This window comes from Macrotis lagotis, chromosome 1 (assembly GCF_037893015.1).
Source record: "Macrotis lagotis isolate mMagLag1 chromosome 1, bilby.v1.9.chrom.fasta, whole genome shotgun sequence".
Taxonomy (NCBI): domain Eukaryota; kingdom Metazoa; phylum Chordata; class Mammalia; order Peramelemorphia; family Peramelidae; genus Macrotis; species Macrotis lagotis.
In genome coordinates, this window is record NC_133658.1 from 823,876,815 (window position 1) to 823,902,115 (window position 25,301).

The following is a 25,301-nucleotide window of genomic DNA, read 5'->3' on the forward strand; positions in this document are numbered from 1 at the left end:
TTATTAGGTTTTTGCAAGGCAATGGGGTTAAGTGATTTGCCCAAGGCCACACAGCTAGGCAATTAAGTGTCTGAGGCTGGATTTGAACTTAGGTACTCCTGACTCCAGGGCCATTGCTCTATCCACTGCGCCAACTAGTTTCCCCTCAGTGGCACTTTAAACAGCTATTACTATACGTGCCTGGGTAATAGTAGAGTTATAACTGACCTGAGGGGCCAGTACCAGTCTCAGAATGGGGAGGTTGAAAGTTTTCATAGTAGAGGGAAGGGAGAGTGGAAGTTGGAAGGATTGTGTGGGAGACAGTCCTGTGATTAGCTTTCATAAGGAAGTTGGCATGTAAGCCATCTTTCCTACCCATTGATTGATCACATCCTCCTTGCAGTTATTCTACAACTCCCACTTTGAGATTGTTGTATAGAGAACTGAATTTTGAGTGAGAGAAATTCCATTTGAATTCTATTACCTGTTTTTTTTGCAAGGCAATGGGGTTAAGTGGCTTGCCCAAGGCCACACAGCTAGGTCATTATTAAGTGTCTGAGGTCGGATTTGAATTCAGGTCCTCTTGACTCCAAGGCCAGTGCTCTATCCACTGTGCCACCTATTACCCCCCATCTATTCCCTGTTTAACCTGAAGTAAATCACCTCACCTTTGTAAGCTAGTCTCCTCACATAGGAAATAAGAGGTTCCTTCTGGATCTTAATAGTACCCCTTAATTGGGAAAAATTAACCATATCATTTTATATCTGGGTTAGACAGACATAGATAAATAGCCAGATGAAGTATTTATTAAGGTCCTATAATATGTCCAACACTGTGCTAAGTATTGAAAGACAAAAGCTAAAAAAAAGATAGTTCATTCTCTCATTAACTTACATTCTGATTCTAATGGGGGGGGGTAGAGGTTAGACACCATAAAAAGGAGCTGGAAAATGAAAGAGGGAAAAGGTATCTGAGTGGGAACAAGGTGGAAAAAACTGGAGAGTAAGGAATAGAGCAGAAAGAGAAGTGAATTATAATAGCCAATGTTAATTATCTTTTCCCTTATATAACACTGACTATCCTGGCTCCCACTATCTGAAGGCCAGGTAGGTCACATCTCACTCCTCCTCAGGGTTCTCTAGTACCTTTAAGGGAGTTGGAACTGTCTAGGCTCTCCACAAATGACTCTGATCCCTATAGAGGGCCTTGCTTCAGTTGTGCATGTAGAGATCTGATGCTCCCAGTTCCAGTTAGCTATTAACAATCAGACTAACTTTTACACAAATATATTTACTCAAAGATGAAACAACAAACATGTAACTTAATTCTTCTAACATGAGGGAAGCATAATATTTTCTGCACCCCCCCCCCCCACCTCAAGCCACTTCAATCTCTGGGAAAAGGAAGAGGATTAGGTTCATAGTTTAGTTAATTCCCTAGAGAGTCTAGTTCTAGTTCCAACCCCCCAACTCTTCCTCGGATTCTAGGCACCCTGGATTCTCTGGGTTTCCCTACTGGGCTGACTGGTTAAAACCTTCCATATTGAATTCAAGTTCCAAAGGCTCAATTCATGGCTCAAACCTCTGGGCCCTGAGATGGACAAAACAGAGATCCTAGGCTCACTTTTCTGAGTCTGGGGCAAAAGAAGTAGGGAAAAAAGTATCTTTCCTAGAGATTCAGTTCATGGTGTCCACATTATTGGTGAACTGTGAGCTTCACCTCTAGATGCAGCAGGAAGAACCTTGAAGGAAAATGTATATAACGAAGAAAGAGTGACCATCTCAATTTCACCACTTTTAAAGATGCCACCTGGTCCGGGTATGCAGTCAGTAAAAGGAAGCTAGTCCTGCCTCTGTGTTAAGGGATAAAAAGTATCTCCATTGGCAAAGATCTGGGCGAGCTACCTTAAGGGTGCCTCCATGTTAAGTGAATTGGTCATGCTCCAAAGGCTCCATTACATATGTACAAAGATTTTTATCTTCCCGTAAATTCTTTGAGGGCTGAAATCTTCTCCTATATTATCATTTACAAGGGATGTTCACACCACCTGATGCAAGGAATCTTGGTGAATTTGATTCAAGCTGGTCTGAGTTCCAAAGACCATTGCATTCTTCCCCTCTTCACTATGGTCTTTTAACCTCTAGACTGACCATCACCACTTCAGAATAGGTCTTTGTGTCAAAAAATTAGGAAAATATTGTCTGCAACACCCCCCCCCCCCAGGTGAAGGCACTTAATCAGGAGGCAGAGAAAAGCTTTATGGATTCAAGCATTTAGACATATAGACTGGTCTGATTCATCCTCTTAAGTCACTATTGCTTCAGGAAGATATTTTATATCTATCTCTATCTTGTTTCTCAGCATTTACATTTTTGAGGTGAGGCAAGGAGACTGCATACTGGGACAGAAGCCTTTGGAAAAAATTCGAAGCCACTTAAAGCCTCTGCTGGAGCCTATTGGATCTCCTTGTTGATTTCTCTGGATACCAGAAAAATAGCAGTTATACTGTATGCTTGCAATCTTGTCCATTTTGGAAGTCCTAACTTTGAAAGAAGGAGAAAGACTGCTTTGGAAGATTAAAAGCATCCTCTAATCCATAAAGATATGTTTAAAAAGACAGGATATTCTACTGTCCATAAAGAGCATTCCTTCTTGCTTATGATTGGCTGTCACTGTTGATTAAACATTAATAATTTGTGGGTTTTCTTTCACTTCTGTTTTAAATGAGCAAGCAGCAAGATGTGAAGAGTAAGCAGAGAAGAAAGAGAAGAGACCAAAAGGAGACCACTGAGGGAAGGAAATTCTATGGTAGGTAAACTCCTTTTTAAAAAATATTCATTTTGATCTCTGTTTAGCTAGCTACTTCTGTTCTGAAATCCTTTATCTCTCTTTTTTTAAAGTTAAAAATTTCTTATAGAGTTCTTTTGTTTCAAATAATAGTAATCTCCTGATATACCTACCTCTCCTCTGAATTCTTTCATGCCACAAAAAAGATCAGTTAAGAAAAAACCTCAAACCTCTGGGTCCTGAGATGGACAAAACAGAGATCCCAGGCTCACTTTTCTGAGTCTGGGGTAAAAGTAGGGGAAAAAGTATCTTTCCTAGAGATTCAGTTCATGGTGTCCACATTATTGGTGAACTGTGAGCTTCACCTCTAGATGCAGCAGGATAAACTAAGGAAGTGACTAATTTAAACCCTTGGTACTTTTTTTGCATGCCCATAGCTCCTCATTCCTCTACTGAGAGAAGGTAAGTATATTTTATCATCTGCTCTCTGGAATCAATATTGATGATTTTAATTCATCTGAATCCAGTTGCCTTTTAGTGTTGTTGAAAATCCTTTCTTCATTGATCCTCATTAGGATTTTTTTTTATACTTAGACAACACTGCACTTACTTCCCTCAGAATTCAAACACATCAAGCAATCAATCAATCAGAAATTTGGAATATCATGAAATGGTGATTTTGTAATTTACTTCATTGGATCAAAGGATCATAGATTTAGAGCTGGAGGGGACCTCAAGGCCATCTAGTCCAACCTCCTCATTTTATATATGAGGAAATTGAGGCTGAGAGAAATTAAGTAATCTTCCAAAATCATACAACTAATAAGTAGCAGAGCTTGGATTTCAGTCCAGGTCTTCCAGAGAAAGGGCTTTTCCCCTCTGAACTATGCCATCAGTGTGCTTGTCAAAACAAAGGCAGATAAAAGAAAAGAAAGAGGAATGACTCCCTTTCTTTCCCTTTGCTCTTCACTCATTTTCTCTTTCGGTATGGAAATAAATGAGGAGTTTCTGGCCTCACATATGTGATTTGAAGCAAATGTTCAAAGGGAGACTTCTGTAAAAGAGAGTCCCCCAAGTTTATGGAATCTAGAACTGGAAGCTATCTTAGAGAATATACAGTTCAGTTCTCATCCTATTCCCCCACCACCACCACTATTTTACAGAGAAAGAAACAGGTTTTGAAAGCTAAAGTGATTTGTCTAAAGTCATAAAAGTAACTTTAGTAGAGTCAGAATTTGAACCCAAGTCCTAAGACTTCAGATCTAGTGTCCTTGACCCACATATATTGCATCAAATGTGAGACTGGAATCTGCTTAAAAACAATTTATTATTACTTTAAATGTGAGATTTTCATTTCTTTTATCTTGAAGTTAGAAAGTTTACATATTCAAAATGTTCTGAATGGTAATATAAGTAAATAACATATTTGTAAATATTTGAAAGAAGAAGCAGTCATTTAATCTTACTCACACATGAAAAGTAGCTCTAGTGAGAGCCATAGTGATGGCATACCCAACAAATAGTCAACCAACTTTCTCTGGAAGACTTTCAAAGATAAAGGAGACAAATGAGATAGCCTGTTCCTCTCATACATTCTTTTTTTTTGCAAAACAAGTCAGCAAACATTTGTTAAGTGCTTCCTATATGCTAGTCATTGTGCTAAATATTGGGGATACTGGAATACAAGACTGACCTTACCATTAAAAAATGGAAGAAGACAAAATAGTAAAAGGGAGCTGAAAAGAGGGAGATAATGGCAAGAAGAAACCCAATAGTCAAGTCTAAAGAGTGAGCTTGTCTGGTCCATGGGCCCCTCTTCAAAATGGAGATTCCAGGAGAAGCTTACCAATGGGGGAAGAGAAGTAAAAGGGTGAGGGGTAGAAGGCAGCTGAAGCATGGTGGCAAAGTCCAGAGAGAGTCCTAATGTTAGGCAGTTCTTCCTGACATCCTGTCCTCTTTCCTACTTCTTTCTACCCATTGCTCCTGGTGTTACCTTCTCTGAGCAGATTCAACTCTAATTGATTTGTCATATAACTGTCCTTCAAACAACTATTACCTCTCTTTTGAGTTTGCTTCACCTGGCTAAATATTACTTCATGGTATTGATCCAATAAATCCAAAAAATTTTTAAGTACCTATTATATACCAAACACTAGGCAAATAAAATTACTAAAAAGAAAGGCAGTCCCTGCCCTCCAAGAGCTTATAATCTAAAGGACACAGGCTTACTGCTCTTTTTCATCTTGGACACTCTTCATCTTATTAATATCCCTCCTGAAATGTGATATTCAGAACTGAATAATCTTAGATCTTATCTCTGAAGGGAGCTTGATTTCTTACTATGATTTCTAACACACTCATTATTCATATAATATTCATTAGGATCTCCTCTGTGTTATTTGCTCTGAGGAAAATTCCTGAAAATAAAAATAGATAAGACATTGTCCCTATTCTCAAAGAGCTGACTGTAGTCTAGCAGTGGGAAAAAAGACTGCACATAATATAGTAAGACTACAAATAAGATTTAAGTGTATAACTAAATGAAGGTGATATGAAATCAGATACAAGAGAATGTGCTTTCAGCTGGAAGAATCAGAGAAGCTCAGATGGATAAGGTACCATTTGCATCTATCTAGGATAGTAGCAGACAAAGAAGCAAGAGGGTTTCAGGAGTAAGAAGAGCAAGGGCAGGAAATTGTGGGATGTGTTTAGGGAACAATGAGTAATAAGAGTTTAGTGAAGTAGAGAATCCATGAGAGGAAGTGGTACTTTGTACAACTGGACAAAGTAAGTTGGAGCCAGATGGTAGAATGCATGAATGCCGGGCTAAGGCCTTTGACTGTTCTCTAATAATAGAAAACCATTATAATAGGATTCTCAGTTGCATCTCAGACTTGGCCAGTTGTGAACAAGCCACTTCTTTTTCCTATGATTCGTATGTGTATGTCGTTTTTGCTGACTAATTCGATTTAGTTGTTGGAGAAGAACTAATCAGAAGAGGGTTTAGGAATAGACAAAGAGGGTGATGACCTGGATGAAACACTTGGAGGTGCAGTGAAGTAAATACAAGAAGAAACATTTAAAATTTATTTTTTTAGCAAATAAAACATTTTAATGACAGAAAATAACTTATTTAAGATCACCAGAGGATGAAGGGAAGAAGATACTGACAGTTGTCCTTCAGACTGTTGTTGGTTTATCTAATGTTGCCAGGCAGAGAGTATGCCCATAACATCCTCTCTACACATGTTCTTCACACTAATGAAAATGCCCACAGGACACAGGCAGGGGAATCATGATGTACTGTATTGATCTGGATATAGGTTGATTTTTCCTCTCCCTACTCCACCTCCAAGAGAGGAAGACTTGGGGGTCCCTAGAGTGTGCTCTTAGGAAAGGAAGATGCCAGTAGTTTTTGGCTGATGGAGTTTGGACTAAGGCCATTGTGGGGATGAAGGGGTCTCATGCCAGCCCTTGGGCTCCATCCCTCAAGTGGTCTCATAGCAAAATCTATGATCAGCATTATTGTTCAGTGTATAATTATGCAGTTTTCAGTATTGCATGTATATCTATGCAGCATGGGCCTATGATTTTGTTTGCTTGGAAACTCTATAATATGAATATTTCCTTTACTAATGTGGATTTCTTATGGTTTAGAGCTGCTTATGGCTCAGACAAGTTAAGGGACTTGGGATGGAGAACTTTCCAAGTTATGGGCTTTTATCCAAGGGACTTTGAACATGGGAATCTTAGACTATTAGAATTGAAAGGGACTTTAGGCATATCCCATCCATCACCTTTATTTTAAAGATAAACTGAGACCCAGGGAGATCAAGTGACTTGGAGAAGGTCACATAGCAAGTTAGGGGAAGAATAAGAACTTAAGAACCAGTGTCCTTCCTTTTTTCCCTCCTGTCTCTGCTGCACCTCCTAGCTGCCCCCCAAAGAAAGGTCATTTCCTAAGTATCTACCATGAGCCAGGCATCAGCTGGGTACAGAAATAAAGACATTTTTGGATTTTTAAGGAACATACAGTCTAATGGGAGAAGATACAAAAAGAAATTAAAACGGTGAAGGATAGTGGGGAGGAAAGTGCTCAACTCAGGAGTGTAGTAGAGAAGTCAAAGAAGAAAAGAAAAGAAAAGAAAGTTGATATAATTGACTAAAATTTTCCCCAAATCTGAAAACTCTATTATAAATATAAGGCCTTTTTAATCAAGGAAAAAATTGTATCTAGGAGATTTTCCACTTCTTTTTTAATTTAAAACTTTCTCTTATGTTTTTCTTTCCTATCCCATGGTTTTCTTTCTTTTCCCACAATCCTAATTCCTCATACCAAAAATGATTAATCTATAAGCATGTTTAACAGAATTGTGTATGTATAATATTCTCTGAGGGGAGAGGGATGGGAAGGGAGGGTGGAAGGAAATTATGTAACTTTAAAATATGCATCTGGATGAATGTTGAAAAACATTCTTAACATGTATCTGGAAAAATAAAATATCAATTAAAAAATAAAGAGGGCAATTTGCTTTTTTTTTAGTGCAAAATGAAGCACTGTCCATTTCCTTAGGATTTGAATCTGTCATCTCTTTTGTTTTCTGCCTCAGTAATTACCTCTTTCCCAAGAAGGTATGGCTGAGTTTCACTAAACACTGTTAGAGTGGTTATGTATCCACCAAAATACAGAGGTAAGGTAGACCCTTAATAAAAATTCAGATTGAATTTGAAAAGCCCTAAAAGGATTTTTAAAAGTACCACTTCTAATAGGATGCAAATACATTCTATGCATTTATTTCCATATGTTGATTTAGAATGGTAAGGGATCTTAGAGTATTACAGTTGAGGAGGTTGAGAAGTTAAGTGATTTTTCCCAAGGTCACAAGAGTAATATTAGAGGCAAGATTTGTTATTGCCATATACTCAGAAAGCAAGATGACTGTTCACTGCCTAGCAGAAGAATGAAGAAGGAGGAATTCCCTATCCCCTTACTTCAGATGATATAGTCACACTTGAGGTGTTTATGTGTAAACAAGATGTGTTTAGGATGTCTCTGATTCTGATATCAGGTCTGAAAAATCTCAAACTGAGTCAAGGAGAGAACAATTCTACTAACTGAAAAAATATATTAGCCATTCCTCTGAGGGTGGTAAAAAAAACTAAGCCCTGAGGAATTTGAGGCAATCAAATCTTGGAGCCAGTTTTTCTATTCCTATACCAAAGGGCATAGGAAAGAGGGGCTTATTTTCTCTTTGTTCTCTCTCTTCACATCATCCATGTAGCTTTGAAAGAGAGTTAATGAACTATTTGGAGATGTTATATCTACTGGGGAGTAGAGAGACATGGATAAAGCCCCAGAGAGACAATCACTAGAATGAAGAAGCAGATTCTAGGAATAGGGTTTTTGGCAATCAAGAATGAGTAGAATGTTTACAGATAAATACATCACCCAACCCAGATGCTGCATCCAAGGAATATGGCTGAGAATTCTACAAAGGAAGGAAGAAAAGACATCTAGGCTCTATTTTGAATGATCTTTGTCATATGTTTCCTTAAGATCTCTTAAATAAAAAGGCCATACTACCCTTCATATACTCAAAAGAAAACAAAACAAAAATTCAAAATTCTCTACTTGAAAAATTCTGGAAGAGAGAACAAGTATCCAGTACCTACAGCATCCTTTGGCACCAACTTCTCAGGCTCCCCTTGAATGTTTTTTCCCTTTCTTTAAAGTTTTTGTTTCTTAGGTCTAATAGAGAAAAGTTTCTACTCCCACACTGTTTTCCCTCTCCAGTAGTTATTTTTTCCCCTCTTTATGCCCCACTCCCAAATTTTCCTAATCCTTTTTCATTATCATTACAATTTAATTTTGTTCCCCCCTCTCCACCATTCTGTGGGAGAGTGTGTCACGGGTTTATAGAGGGAATGTTTTATAATTGCTGTTATTATACTGTTTTAGTAAATGCTTTTGCTAAGATCTGTGACTACTGACTGGCTGTTAATTGGAAACATACACACGGGGGCTTGTGAAGACTATCCAGCTACAGAGATACCATAGAATCCTATGTCAGCCACCCTCTGGGGACCCTACCCTAAGGGACCCAAGAGTTCAGAAAGGGACCTAGAATTCATCTTTTCCAGTTCCTTTATTTTATAGATTAGGAAACTGAAACACAGGGAGATTATTCACTGCCCAAGAGCACATGGATTACCAATAATAGTGTCGGCATTCAAACCCTGATAGTCTGATTCTAATATCATTATTCTTTACAACATACCACATGGCTACAGTGTTTCAGGAAAAAAAATAAAATTAGGACCCCTTCCTTGTCTCCTGCTTTTCATGTCTTCTTTTCATCCCCACCTCTTCACCATTCATTTCTGCCAAGACTATGCAGTCATATTGTGGACACTGACATTGTTACATAGGAAGTGTTCATAGGAAGCCCACAAGAAAATCAAAGGGAAGCACAAGGGAGTTGCTCTAAAGGGGAAGACTCTAAAGAGAAGACATTAAGCTAAAAATAACCTTGGGGGAAGGAAGACAAAGTAGACCAAATAGTGAGGATGAAATCTCCAATGGAATCGTGTAACAAGTGAAAACAAGGAGTCAGTCCTAAGGAATATGAAGATACAAAACACCTGGGAAAGACTTTGATGGAGTCGCCCATAGGAGGATGAGGTGAGGGATTGGTGGGTTAGAAATTAACTTGGTGAGGGCAAAATTGTGAAGGCAAATTTGCTAGCACTTCCCCAGGGCTTTTTTTTCACCTTAGAGCTCTTCAAATTTGTGTTTCTCTTAAACACATGCATCTTAAGCAATGCCTCATGCTTTGTGCTTCCTAACATGATTTCTGCCTGCTAAAAATTTAACTTTCTATGTCTCTTCAGAGTCCTTAGATTTTCTAATCTATAAATGAACATAAGGTGAAGTATCTGTGTTAATGGATTAATGTGCTTCCATCCTAAATAACATATTTGCACCTTAACAAGAGAGTCCAATAATTATTGCCTTTCCAAAGGATTCTCTAATGATGGGGATTTTAGAGATGGAGGCAATCTGGGGTGGGTGTAACAGGCAGGCATATTCAAGGATGGATTGCAGCCAGCCGGTACAGGCTTAAGAGAGCTAATTATTAAATTTTCAGTGTAAGCTTGAAATTTATGGAAAGGGTATTAATAATGTACATTAAATTTAAAAGTGTGTAATGAACTTCTTTTAGCCTGTTTTTAAACATTTTCCAGCATTCTCTTAGACACATATTTTTTAGAAAGCTGGTTTTTTAGTGATTCTAAAATCACAACCCATAGGTAACTAACTATCTGGCCAATCTGACACTTCAGAAACTAAACGGAATTCTTGAGGAGTCTCCAGGAACTCTGTCATATGGTCATCTCTAATCTAGTAGCTGGAACACTGAATGGGATGGATATGAGATAACTAAATAGGTTATGGATTCTTATAAAGTATGGTGTCTTAAGTAAATTAGTAATTGTCAATATTAGATCAACTTTCTTTAATCTAACTAATTTAATGAAATGAACTAAGACATGCGTATGTTGTTCAGTAGTTTTTCAGTTGTTTCTAACTCTTTGTGACCCCATTTTGGGTTTTCTTGGTAAGATACCGGACCAGTTTGCTATTTCCTTTTCCAGGAAGGAAACAGAGGTAAACAGAATTAAGTGACTTTTGCCCAAGGTCATATAGCTGATAAGTGTCAGAAATCAGATTGGAACTTAGGACAATGAAGCTTCCTGATTCTAGACCCAGTATTCTATCTACCTATCTGACCAAGATATGTAAATATTTTCCTCCTCCGTATAGAAAGGTGAGGAAACTGAATGTTGGATGTTGCATATACTTAGAGATTCTGTGTCTATAGTTTTTGCTTAACTTTTCCTTTGTTATGATAGAATATTCTAGAGGTCAGAAAGCAGAATGTATATCAAGAAATTACTGAGGTGTAGAAAACAAAAAGGTATTCATATGTTTCTTTATAAAGGAAATAAGCATTTCAGATATATATGTATACATATATATATACATATATATATATATATATATATATATATATATAGAGAGAGAGAGAGAGAGATAGATAGAGATAAGATAGATAGATAGATAGAACAGTGTAAACAAAGAGACAAATTCCTGAATGGGGTATGTGTGTGTGTGGGGGGGGGGGGCTGTGGATAAGAAATGGAGAAGAGTATAGTTTGGTCAAAGCATGGAGTATGTGGAGGAAAACCATGTGAGATAAAGCAGGAAAGGCAATGTTAGCATCAACCTGTACCAGGGTAGAGGAAGCTACATGTCAGAGTTCAGCTTTAAGACATCTCCTCATATGTTCCAAAAAGAAAAAATAAATTTTAATAAGGATCCTCTCTATGGTCAATGCTCACATAAACCAGGCTAGCTCATCTCTTTGCAATATTCCAATAGTAATAATATTTAAGTTATATAAAATATTACATATGTTCTCATTTATCCTCACAACATCCCTCTGAGGTTGCTGCTGTTAGTATTCCCCATTTTACAGATAAGTAAATTGAGGTTGAGGGAGTTCAACTTGCCTAGGGTCACACAGCTAGTAAGTGTTTGAAGCTGGTTGAACTCAAGACATTCTCAACTCTTTGTCTAGTGTTCTATGTACTCTTTGATCACAGTGTAGTGAATGGGATAGAATGGCCAGAGAAGGGAGTTTAGAAGCAGTTCAGCTGTGGTCGATGGTTTGATAGTCCTTCCTACTTCCCTTTGGGTTGTTGTTGTGTGTCCCTGGCTGTTGGCCTTCTGGAGAAGGCAGTCAGGAGCTTGTGTGGCTTATTTTTGCCCTGTCATGTGTCTGGGTGTGGGTCTGTGGTTGGATTCTCTGTTGCTCTACAGTAAGGATATGGAATCCAGGACTAGAATGACAAGAATAGACAGCTTAGATCAGAACAACTGACCTGTTAACACTGAACTAGATACCCTGTCACCTGGAAGGGAGACTGGAGCAGGGCTTGCAAGGAAGCAAATGGTTGAGGGAGTTATAGGTGGACAAAAGGAATACAAACCATTCAACAGGCCTTAAGGAGGCAATGAATAGTTCTACAAAACTAAGGAAAGGGTTGACAGTGAGGAAGTGAAGGGATTGAGTAGATAATTCGTAAAAAATAATTCATCTTTGACACCCATCATGTGAAAAAGGGATTCGACTTGTTAGAAGTAAGAAAAATCTTCCAACACATAGAGCTGTTCAAAAGACTTCAAGCAGAGGCTGAATGATCCCCTTGTTCTATACACTGGAGAGGAGTTCTTGGTCAACTACAAATTAGACACGATGACAGATAAGCTGCCTTTTCTGCTTTGAGGTTCTATGAATTGGTTGGGGAAGGGATTGATGTTTACCAGCAAGCAAGAAAAATAGGCTGGATTGCTGAGCAAGTTGGAAGAAGGGATTCATGAACTGACACATTGGCTTAGATTTAGAGCTGGGAAAAATCTTGGAGGTCATCGAAGTAAGTAGGTTTTATACAGAGGATAAAGAGCTGGACTTTTAATCAGGAAGACTTGAGTGCAAATTTGATCTCAGATACTTTGTGTGATCCTAAGCAAATCACTCTTAACCTCAGTTTCCTCAACTGCAAAATGAGGTTAATAAAAACACCTAACTCCCAGTGTTATTATGAGGATTAAATGATAGCATTCAGGTACCTTTTGGTCTCTTAAAAATCAAGAACCCCCAAAGCACTTTTGTTTATTGTGGATTTACTATATTTGAAATTAAAAATAATAGAATTATATAATATCTATTAATTCACTTAAAATAACAATAATAAACCCATTACCTGTTAATATAAATAGCACTTCTTTTTTATTTTATTTTTTATTTTTGTTTTTTTTTTTTTAGTTTTTGCAAGGCAAATGGGTTTAAGTGGCTTGCCCAAGGCCACACAGCTAGGTCATTATTAAGTGTCTGAGGCCAGATTTGAACTCAGGTACTCCTGACTCCAGGGATGGTGCTCTAGCCACTGTGCCACCTAGCTGCCCCTAAATAGCACTTCTTATGGAAAAATGGTCATTTTCCAAAACAAAAAAATGTGATAAGAATAGTATTGTTTTACATATTTTTGCAAATATTTTTAATGTCTGGCTTAATAGAAGATAATTGTATTCTCCCATATGCTTCTGCTTTTGGTCATTACCATATGCTATTTTGAAGAATATGAAAAAATTTGACTTCACACAAATATGCAGTTGGAAAAGGGAGGAGCATTTTAATAGACAAATGTTTAGGTTTTATGATAAAAATTATTCTGGTTTTCGGGTAGTCTCTTTTGTGGTTTGACTCCCCAGTCTCTTCTTCCTGTTTGCTCAGGGTTCTAGCTTCCTCTTCTTGCTTGGGAGTCAAGCCAGGTTAATTCCTCCCCTAGGTCTCTCTGCTGCTTTCATCTTTTATAGTCAAGTGATAGGTACATCAGTGTTTCTGATGCCCACCCACCACAGCTGAACAAGGGGGGTCATTCAGCATCTGCTTGAAGTCCTTTGAACAACTCTAAGTTTATAAGCCTGTATTACCTCCAAAAAGAACATGCTGAATGTTTGGCCTCTCTAAACATATCACCATTCATTCTCTTAATATAATATAGGCAGGGAAGGAATGTTTCAAAATATTTTTTAAAAGGCCTTAATATCAAGAGCAATATATCACCAAATACATTTGTAACCACATTGGTATACTTTGTACAAGAAAGTTGCGTTGAATTTGCAAAAAAGAAAACAGAATAAAGTGAAGTAAATGACTTTTCAGAAAAGAAGGGGGGAAAAAAGATAAACCTTGTTATTATCTGCAAAATATTGGGGCAGCTAGGTGATGCAGTAGAAAGAGCACTGGCCCTGGATTCAGGAGAACCTGAATTCAAATCCAGCCTCAGACACTTAATAATTGCCTAGCTGTGTTACATTGTAAGTCACTCAAACCTTATTGTCTTAAATAAAGAAAAAAATTTAAAAAAGTTGTATTGGAAGAATGTAACCTTTGGGCAAATGAAAACCTTTCCAATTATTTGTGTTAATTTTCTATAAGAACATTTCTATTGGTACCATGGTATTTGGAACCTTTCTCTGTTTTATGTGTGTCAGATGTCATTATGATGGGTCATACATCATCACTTTTCGTATAATCCTCAAAGCTCCTTCTTTAGGGGACACAACCGAAAAGTAAAGAGGGTAAACAAAAGGCAATTTGGCTCAGTGGAGCCCTTCACTTGGAAACAGGAACATCTGGGTTCATCTCAGGTGCTTACCAGCTGTGTGACTCTGTGAATAGCTTCTCTGTGCCACAGGTTCCTCACCTGTGAAATAAAGGAATCTGACTCAATGGTTTCTCAGTCCTAAATCTATAATCTTATACTCTGTCCTTCCTCTTCCCCTTATTCCCTGCTTCCAGATCATCAACCAAAAACGTGATCAGTCCAATTAACAAACAATTTATTTGGCTTAAAACTTGAGATAGAAGAACTAACTATAAATGGGAATGAATGAAGACATAAACAGAATAAGGGCATTAATAGGGTGACTGGAGTTTGAGAGATGGGTAGGGCAAAGGGACTTTGTAGTTGGTAGAAGCTGGTAAAAACATGAAAATAGCTCAATGTTTTAGGCAAAGGATGCAAGAGGAAAAATTCATGTTGGTGAGGGATTCAGTCTTTAGAAATGAAAGAAGAAATAAAAATATAGAAATTGAGACTTGTCAGTATGGGATCATCAAAAACAAGTGCCTTCTCTGAGCAAATTTCTGTGGGAGTAAGGGATTATGGAGTGGGTGTGGAAACTTCAATCCACTTAGTAATTTTGGGGGAAAATTGCTCTGAATAACTTCTTACAGCAGTGAAATAGAAGGGGACTATGAGATTATGAGCTCCTTGAGATAGCAGGGGCTTTTTTTTTAAAGTATCCCCAGGTCTTAGTATAGGACCCTGCAAACTGAACAACAGTTCAGTTGCTTTCTGTCACTTCTTCCAACTCTTCATGATCCCATATAAGGTTTTCTTGACAGAGATACTGGGGTTGTTTGCCATTCCCTTACCCAGCTCATTTACAGATGAGGAACTGAGACCAACACAATTAAGTGACTTGCTCAGGATCACTTAGATAGTAAATGCCTGAGACTGGATTTGAATTTAGGGAAAATGAGTCTTCCTTACTCTAAGTCCAGTCCCCTATTCATTGTGTTTAATAGATATAGTAGATGCTTAATAAATGTTTCTTGACTGATTGACTGTGAGGTGTCAAAATATCCTAGTTACCATGGCTGGTTTACTGCCTACATATGCCCACCAAACTAAATACCAAAGGGAATAACTATGAGGTAGGAAGAAGAAGAATAAGAGGCATCGAAAAATTCATAAGGCAAACAATCTAGGAAAGTTACCAACAGCAAAACAAACAATCTCAATATCTAGCCATAAATAATTAGGATTCTAACTACATTTACTGTCATAAGTATCACTAAGACTTGGTTAGATGATATTCATGACTAGAAAAAATAAGGATATAGACGGTTATACCTTTTCCAAAAAGAACAAGATAAATTAAAAAAAGGTGGGGGGGGCAGTTAGGTGGCACAGTGAATAGAGCACTAGCCTTGGAGTCAGGAGTACCTGGGTTCAAATCTGACCTCAGACAGTTAATAATTACCTAGCCGTGTGGCCTTGGGCAAGCCACTTAAACCCAATGCCTTGAAAAATTTTTAAAAAAGGTAGGGGGTTAAGTATTCTGATGCTTAAGAAATATTAAGAAAAGCATGTTAAGAAATATTAAGAAATCCAGGACCAGGTGGCTAGGTGGCACAGTGGATAAAGCACCGGCCCTCAGGAGTACCTGGGTTCAAATCTGGTCTCAGACACTTAATAATTACCTAGCTGTGTGGCCTTGGGCAAGCCACTTGACCCCATTTGCCTTGCAAAAACCTAAAAAAATAATAATTAAAAAAAAAGAAATCCAGGACCCTTGGGGTAAGGGAAAATATTGGGTGGAACTCAATGGAGGCACAAATAAGAATGAAGTTCTCATCCAATTATACTCCAGACCACCTGGACAGAAACAGGAACTACATGGAGAAGTTGGGAAACTTCACAAGATCACAAGCATGATAGATTAGTGGTGGAGAACTTCAGTGATGCTGGCATCTTAAGGCGTTCTCTTTTGTCAAGCTCAGAACAGTTAATAATTCCTTGGTCTGGTTTAATTTCATTATTCTAAAAGAAAGAAGAATTTATTCAGGACCTGATTCTCAAAAACGAAGAGGAGCTGGTTGCTGGAGGGGAAATACTGGAAACCTTTGGGAGAAGTAAGTGACAGTTCTATCCTAGAATTTGTGTCAGTGAAAGGAAAGGAAAGCTAGACATAGCAAGAGGTATACTCTAAGATTTGGAAAGAACAGATTTCAGAGAAATGATCCCCTGAAAATAAATTTCTACAGAATTAGTCAACATAGAAGGGATGGGAAACTCTGGAGTTATACATTTTGTATAACACAAGGGAAGAATTTTGAGGACAAATGATGATTATGGTTTCAAATCATGGAATGACAGTCTCTCTAAAGGTTAAAGCTGAGCATCTTTCTTAGGGCAATGAAGAAGTAAAGTTACTCCCAGTCACCCAAGAATAAGATTTGGGACCTTAGTGTTATTCTCAATTTCCCACTTTCTCTCACCTTTGCCATATTCAATCTTTTACCAAGACTTATCATAACATCTCTCTCCAATATAATCCACCCCCATTCCCTTTTATCCTCTGACTCTGCCACCCATTTGGTGCAGACCCTCAAAACCTGAACTATTGCAATAGCTTGCTGAACATCTATCTGTCTTAAATCTCTCCCCACTTTAGCCTACCCACAATTCAGCTGCCAAAGCCTTCTTCCTAAAGCACAGGTCCACTACTATTAAAATTTTTTTTATTTAAAAAATTGTTTAAAAATTCTTATTTATTTAAGGCAATGTGGTTAAGTGACTTGCCCAAGGTCACACAGCTAAGGCAATTATTGTCTGAGGTCATATTTGAACTCAGGTTCTCCTGACTCCAGGGCTGGTACCCTAACCACTCTGCTATCTAGCTGCTCCCTTTGATTGACTTTTAAACTTCTTTGCTTTCTGGAATAAGACTTTACTCCTTTAAACACATTCTGCAATCTGGCATCAGTGACCCACTTAGTGTTCTTTGTACCTAAAAACTCTACCTTTTTTAGTAGCTGTTCCCTATGTGTGGCATTTGGAACACTCTTTCTCCTCCCCTCTCTACACCCCCCCCCCATTTACCTTCTGGCTTCTCTTAACTCAAATCTTTCTGTATATTTTGCTCATTATTTTCACATTAGAAAGAAGAATTCCTTCAGGGCAGGAAATATTTTTGACTTTCTTTTGCATCCTCTGTTTTTAGCATAGTGGCTAGCATACAGTAAATGATTAATAAATACTAATGGATTGACTTGTCTTGAAAAAAAATTTTTTTTGTTCTTAAAAATAAAAAGCTCAAATGATTACTCAGAGGGCAAAGGGGGAGGACTGTGGTACAGATATGAGTGAAGAGCTCAGGGTAAAATAAATTATTAGTCTAGACAATAAAAGAGACCAAAGGGAATGTTTGCAAATGGACTCATTTGACCCTAGTTATGAAATCTTTAACTCTGCAAATACTTGGAGGCACACTTATGCATATTTGTTTTATTTGTGATTTGTATAGAATACCAAAAGCATCTCAAATGACAATGAATTAACATTTTTGTACCTTTTCTCCAAACATCCATTGTCCCATTATCCTCAGGCAGCTAATTCTATACCAAGTAAGTTTCACAGACAGGATTTAAACTCAGATCTCGTGACTCTGATCCAGTGCCCTTTCCATTATATCAAATTGCTTCTCAATATTTATGTTATATGTCTGTATTTTAGATTATTTAAATGTATCTTAATGCACTATATATCAATGATGAATTAGACTTTTATGAAAACTGTGCAATTGGGGGGATACTTGGTTTTATGTTCCTTTTAAGATTTGGTAGTGCTATTGAATGGAGGGAAGAAAGAAAAGAAATATTTATTAAGTGACTTCTTAATGGACTCTGGAATCAGGAATAAATGAATTCAAATCCAGCCTCAGATACTTACTAGCTGTGTGACCTTGAGTAAGTCACATAAGCCCATTGCCTTGCCTCCAGGGCCATCTCCAGTTGTCCTGATTCCTCTCTGGTCACTGGACCCAGATGGCTCTGGAAGAGAAATTAAGGCTGTTAACTTAGCACAGCATCCCCTCACTCAAATCCAATTCATGTGCTTGCCATGGCATCACCTCCCTGATGTCATGGTCTTCTTCGAAAATGAACAAACAATATCAACATCACCACCCAGTTTCCTCTAATACAGATAAAATGGAGATAATAACATCTTCCTCTCAGGGTTGTTGTGATTATCAAATGAGATTATCTCTGTAAAGTGTTCAACACTTGACAGTGCCTGGCCCGTAGAAGTCACTTAATAAATGTTTCTTCCCTTCCTTCCATTCAATAGCAATACCAAATGTTAAAAGGAACATAAAAACAATTATACAGTTTTCATAAAGGTCTAATTCACTATTGGTAATGCATTGAGTTATATGCATTTAAATAATCTAGATTGTAATTAGTCCATTTTAATTAGACAAATAACCATTTAACTAGAAACCAACTAACGGGCAACTGTCCAAATATGGAAGAGGCAGCTCATAATTAGATCATACCAGCACCTTGAGCAGAACTGGCAAACGGTAGGCACTTAAAAATGCTTGCTTGATTGATTAATGTCACCCCTGGACTCTACTCTGAGGGTGAGAAGAATTTCAACAATTGGAAATGAGGAGGAAGTTTGCTTCAGACTTTGGGGCAATGGGTACAAAGGTGGTAGAAGACAGAGCAAGATCACAGAATAGATAGTACTCCTTTTTTTCTTCATTGGAATATATAGTTTGTGAAGAGGACAAATATGAAACATTATCAATGTTTACCTCCCTGGAAAGTATACTATCAAACTTATACATAGTGTTCAAAACTTCTCCCATTTGCTATAACTGATGATTCCCCATAAGGGTGGTATGGGGCTGGCTGATGGCGCATCTGGATTTTCTTGGTATTAATTGTTAGGTTAAAATTAGCACAAGCAGCAGAGGATTGATCAATACTTTGTTGCATCTCAACTTCAGAGGAGACATTGAAATGGAAGACAGTGTTGGTGATGAGAAAGTCATGAGATGCAAAAGGTAGGTTGCAGTGAGATGGTGGAAGCCTTTGAATAATATACAAACAATTCTGAATTTTATCCCATAGCTATTGTTGAACTACCAAAGATTTGAAGGACAGTGACATGGTCAGACTTGTATGCCAGAAAAATGACTTTGCTTTGGTTTTTCCTTTTAATAGTATTTAATTTTTCAATTACATGTAAAGATAATTTTCAACATATATTTTTAAATAAGATTTTGAGTTCCAATGTTTTCTCCCTTCTTTTCCTCCCCCCTCCCTAGGATGGCAAGCAATCTGATATAGGTTATAAGTGCAGCATGTTAAACATATTTCCATATTAGTCATGTTATAAAAGAAGAAATATAACAAAAGGGAACAACCAAGGTGGAGAGGAAAGTGAAAATTGTATGCTTCAATCTGTTTTCATACTCCATGATTCTTTTCCTAGTTGTGGATAGCATTTTCTATCATGAGTCTTTTGGAATTGTCTTGGATCATTGTATTGCTCAGAAGAGTTGTCTGTCCTCGTTGATCATTGTATGATGTTGCTTGTACAATATTCTCTTGGTTCTGTTCACTTCACTCTGCATCAGTTCATGTAAGTCTTTCCAGGATTTTCTGAAATCCATTTTTTTCATCATTTCTTATAGCACAATAGTTTTCCATCACATTAATATACCACAATTTGTTCAGCCATTCCCAAATTGGTAGACATTTCCTCAATTTCCTTTTCTTTGCCACTATAGAAAGAACTGCTATAAATATTTTGGTACATGTAAGTTCTTTTTCCTTTTTTATGATCTCTTTAGGATATAGACCTAGTAGTGGTATTGCTGTATCAAAGGGTTTGCACAGTTTGATTGGTCTTCGGTCATACTTTAAAATTTTTTTTCTAAAATGGTTGGATCAACTGACAACTCCATCCACACTACATTAATGTCCCAATTTTCCCAAATAGGAAAATGACTTTGTTAGTGGGCTGAAGGATAGATTGGAAAATTCAAGTTCAAGAAATAAGATGCTAAGAATAAGAATTGAGATAGTCAGATTTGTCTAGCATGAATTCATGGATTTCAGAGATAAAATTCATTTGGGTGGGAAGAGGTAATGGAGCCAAGTTATAGAGATGACAAAGAAAAAGGGCTGTCATTTTTATGTATTTGAATCAATTCCTTATGTGTTGTATTTCTCTGCTTTAATTACATGCTGGATGAGAAGATTTTGTCTTTTCCTTCTCTTATTAACCATTTCTCTTTTAATTTTTAATGTATTTTTGTATGCAAATCTTTTCAGTTTTATGTAATCAGAATTGTTCCTTTTCGCTATATCTGTCTCTAATTCTATCAATTCATTAACTTCTCTATTCAAAGTCTCTTCCTTCTTCTTCTAATTTATTTATGATAGGACCTTTTAGATCTAGTCCTAGTTCATGTTGGCACTTTATCTTCTTGTGGTATATGCTATGAAGTATTGGTCCAAACCTAATTTCTGCCCAACTACTTTCCAATTTCCTCAGTTTTTGTCAGAGTATTTTTAGCCAAGTAGTTGGCATCTTTGAATCTAGCTTACTATATTTCATACTTCTGTATGTGTTTCACTATTCTACTTTTCTATTTTCTAGTCAGTCCAAAATAATTTTTATAATTACTATTTTGTAATATAGTTTGAAATCTGGTAGTATGAGGCCTCTTCCCTACTTTTTTATTATTTTCTTTGAGAATTTTCACCCTTTGTTCTTCCAGATTAATTATTATTATTATTAATTATTATTATTATATATTTTCAATATTTTTGTAGCTTTATTGAAATAGCATTGGATATGTAAATTAATTTAGGCAGTAATTTTATTTTTTGTTGTTTTGGATTTTTGGGGGGAAACAATGAATAACTAATGTTTGTCTACTTATTAGGTCTGTATTTTGGTAAAATGTGTTTTGTAGTTATGTTCATATAATTCCTTCATATCTTGATAGGCAGAATCACAAATATTTTACATATTCTGTGGCTATGGTGAATGGAACTTTTTTCTTTCTAGCTCTTCCTATTAGGTTTTCATGGTAATATACAAGAAGAAATGGGCTTCCTTTATATACTGCTACTTTGCTAAAGGTGGTACTTACTTTATTTTTAATTGACTTGCTGGCATTGTCTACACAGAGCATCTTATCACTTTAAAATACAATGATGTTGTTTCTTCTTTGCTGCTATTATCTCAATTGCTTTTTCTTTTTTTATTGTTATTGCTGGCATTTCTAGTACTATGTCAAAAAACAAAGGTGATAATGGATATCCTATTTTACTACTATCTTAAAAAGAAATTCCTATTACATAGAATCCTAGTTCTTGGTTCTAGATAGATGTTATTTACTATGTTTAAAAAAGTTAATTTATTTCTACAATTTAAAAAATGTGGTGAATTTTTGTATCTTGTCAAAAGCTTCATTCATTGATTTTGATTTTCGTTATTAATGTGGTATATTATGTTTATAGTTTCCTTAGTTTGCATTATTTTATTATGCATCTCAAATATTAGAGGAGTTGCTATGAAGATATTTTCTACTATTAATTTGTTCTTGTATGATTCTACCTACATTTATTTTTCTTGTGCAAAAGCTTATCAATCTTATACAATTTAAATTAACTATTTTTTTATTATCATTTTTATTCCCTGTTTTAGCCAAAATTCTCTGCCTAACCATAGATGTAAGAAATTTTTACTTTTTCTATTTTCTTTAAATGCTTTGACATTTTATATTTGGGTTATGTATCCATTTATAATTTATTGTGAAATATGGCATATGATGTTAGTCTAAATCTAATTTTTTAAGATTGTTTTTCAATATCCCAGCAATTTTTGAGAAATAGGGAGTCCTTATCATAAAATAATATCATTGGTTTGTAGAGCACTTAGACTATTGTTTGATTCATTTACCTAATCTATTTCAATGATCTACTTTTCTATTTTAACAAGTATTAATTAGATTAAATGATTTGTGTTTTATAGTAAGGTTTGAGATCTGCTAATGCCAGCCCATCTTCATTACCCATTCTTTTGTGATTTCTTTTGGAATTATTGGCCTTCTGTTCCTTTAGTTGAATTTTGTTATGATTTTGTCTCATTCTATAAGTTACACTTTGATGATTTGATTTCTTAAATAAATTAGTAAAATATTCTCATTAGCATTAAAGTTAATTTTAAATGTTTAATATATTTATTCATATATCCTAGTTTTGTGGTATTTTTTCTTTGGGAGTTAATTTGTGAGTTGCTCAAAATATTTTTCTAAGATTGGGTTACTTGAATGCTCCATTTTTATGATAATTTTATATTTTGTAAATATTCATCCATTTCATTTGTGATCATTTTTTGATAGCATCTAATTTGGCAAAAACGGTTTCTAAGAATTTTCTTTTCATTTGTTGAGTACTTTTTCTTTTTCATACTGGCAATTTTTTTTCTCTTTCTGTTAGATAAACTAATTCTTCATTTTATTAGATTTAAAGAATAACTCTATAATAGATATATTTTAAATTTTGTTCATAATCTCTTTGGTTTTTTCAGATTTCTGTTTTTGTTTTAGTTGAGTTTAATTGATGTTATTTTTCCAGATTTTTTAACTTGTATGACAATTTCTCCTTTTTCTTTTGTTGATAAAAGAGTTTAGAGATATAAATTCCCCTGAAATTCAGGAGTTATTAAACTTTTTTGTGTGTCTTGGCTCCCTTGAACAATCTGGTAAAGTCTATGGATTCCCTCAGATGTCAGTCAGTCAACTGTCATTTGTTAAATGCCTAATATTTACCATGTAGTTACCATGAAGCACTGAATGTTCATTACCTCCAGTTATAATCAAAGAAAATGCTAAATTTCAATTAGAGGTTAGTGAAAATAAAAGATCCCCCCCCCATCTAAGTTCACAAATACCTTGAAATATGCCAGCAGACATCACTCTAGCTCAAGAAGTCTTACCTTAAGAACTATTTGGATAAATCCCAAAAGTTTTGATGTGTTAATTCATTGTTAACATTTTCAGATAGAATTATCTGTTATTTCTATGAAGTTTTTGATACATCATCATTTCTTTAGGAATAAATTATTTAGTCTATGTTTAAGTTTGAATCATTCAAATTGCATTACATGTGGTCAGTATCGAATGTGTTTGATATTTATTTTTCTAAATATATTGGCAAGGATTTTATTATATTGTCACAAGGACAATTTTTGTAAAAGTATTATGCATAGTTGAGAAATAGAAATGTTTCTTTCTTTTTTATTTAATAATTCTCAAGTATCTATTATGACAAAGTGATTTCCCTAACCACATTTGACCACATCTCTTCCCTACTCACATTCCTATAGTTTACTGTTTTCTCTGAAATGACATAAAAGCCCATCTGCTTTGCTTTTAAAATTCTTTACAACTTTATCCCAAATCCTTTTTTTCCAGGTTCATTGGACAAGTGCCCACCCCTTGACTTTGCAAAGCAGAAAAATTGTCCTTCTTTCTGTTCTTGGTATGGAGATAAACTCTATCTACCAATATCCATGTTTTTCCACTGGCCATCTCCCATTCTTGGAATCTTCTCTCTTTACCTTCACCTCTGGATGCCTTTTTTTTTTTCTTCAGGACATAGATTAAGTACTATCTTCTATTTAAAGCTTTTCTTGATTTTTCTCAGTCAATGGTGCTTTCACTCCTAAATTATCTTGTATTTAACATCTTTATAGTGATTCTCTTTATAAACTGTATGTCACGTTATCTCTCACTAGGTGGTAAACTCCTTTAGAGTAGGGATGATTTCATTATACATATATTTGCATTCTTAATGCCTAGACCTCTGTCTGTTAACAGAATTATCACTTAATAAATATTTGCTGATTGAGTGAACATTGAGTTCCTTCAACTATTATAATTTTCTGATCTATTTCTCTCTGCAATTTGATCAACTAGACTTTAATTGCTGTGTCAATCATTAGTATTAATTGTTATTTCTGATTCTTGTAAGCATAATGTAATTTCATTTCTTATTTCTTTTAACCATGTCTATTGTTAACTTTGTCTGAGATCATTATTAATCCTACTACTTTTAAAATTCACCTGAAGAATAAAAAATTACATTCTATGTCCTCAACTATTAACTATCTTTTCAGTGTTTTTTTAAATATATTATGGGACTCTATTTTTTATTCTATTTTCAACCCTTCTCCATTATATAAGTGAGTTCATCCTAATCACATTCACTGTCATTTTTCATTCTGAATTTCTCTTCATTATAGCTTCTTATATATTTTATCCCTTTTCTACCAACCCTTTATTCACAAAGAAGACAAGGGAGAATCTGATCAATACTAACAATCTCTAAGAGAAGTAATTAATTTCTATTCCTCCACCCTTCCTTTACTATGACAGACATCTTATACTTATTTCCTTCTTTTTTTATCCTCCCTTTATACTGTCTTCTGAAATAGAAACTTATTTTGCTTTTGACTATTACCTTCCTGACTCACTTTTTTTCTTACACCACACCCTTTCCTTTTCTTGACCCTATTTCCCTGTTGAATTATATATATATATATATATATATATATGTTATATATATCTCCTATATTTTGTACCAAATTCTTTGTATATATATTTCTGTGAATGTGTGTTCAGCCTTCTTTAATAATCATAATGATGATGATGATGCCTATTATTTATATAGTGCTTTAAGGTTTGCAAGGACATGTTAAATTGATTAACCTTTATCTGATGCCAAAATAAATGAGGCCATGAAATGCCCACTACCTCTTCCTCCATGTTTGTATACTCTTTATTCAAAATAATAAAATCTTCCTCTTCCTAATTTATTCCCTCATATATTCATTTTCCTTATCTTTTGTGGAATGTTCTGTAAAACAATAAAACAAAGCAAAATAAACCCCAAGGTATATCTGTCAGTTTTGCCCTTGTTTCTGTGAGCTTCATTATAGAAAGAAATTCAGTAGGTCTATGTTAGTTGCTTTCTACTTTTCATGCCCAGGTATATATTTAAACAGTTCTTGCTTCATTCAGGGGCTGTGTTGCAAAAGAGGTAATTAGTCTGAGATGCAGTTTAGGATTATAGTTTCTTCCTATAAATATATTACAATCTAGTTAGAGAGACAAAGAATAAATAAATAAATAGGTTGATCATAAGACATGGATCTTGAAACGATCTTAGAGACAATCTTGTTCAGTCCCTTTAGAAATGAAATATTAAAAAAATACAAAAAATTAGATACCAAATGAGCAACA

The 25,301-nt window shown here is 35.7% G+C and overlaps 1 protein-coding gene across 1 annotated transcript in view; it reads left to right on the top strand.

Moving 5' to 3' along the window:
- Positions 1–7,435: 7,435 nt before the first annotated feature.
- CYSLTR2 (cysteinyl leukotriene receptor 2) overlaps positions 7,436–25,301 on the top strand; it is a 47,720-nt gene continuing 29,854 nt past the window's right edge. The window contains 1 exon segment of the mRNA XM_074217129.1: positions 7,436–9,449. Coding sequence (XP_074073230.1) covers positions 9,445–9,449 — 5 coding nt within the window. The 5' untranslated portion in view covers positions 7,436–9,444.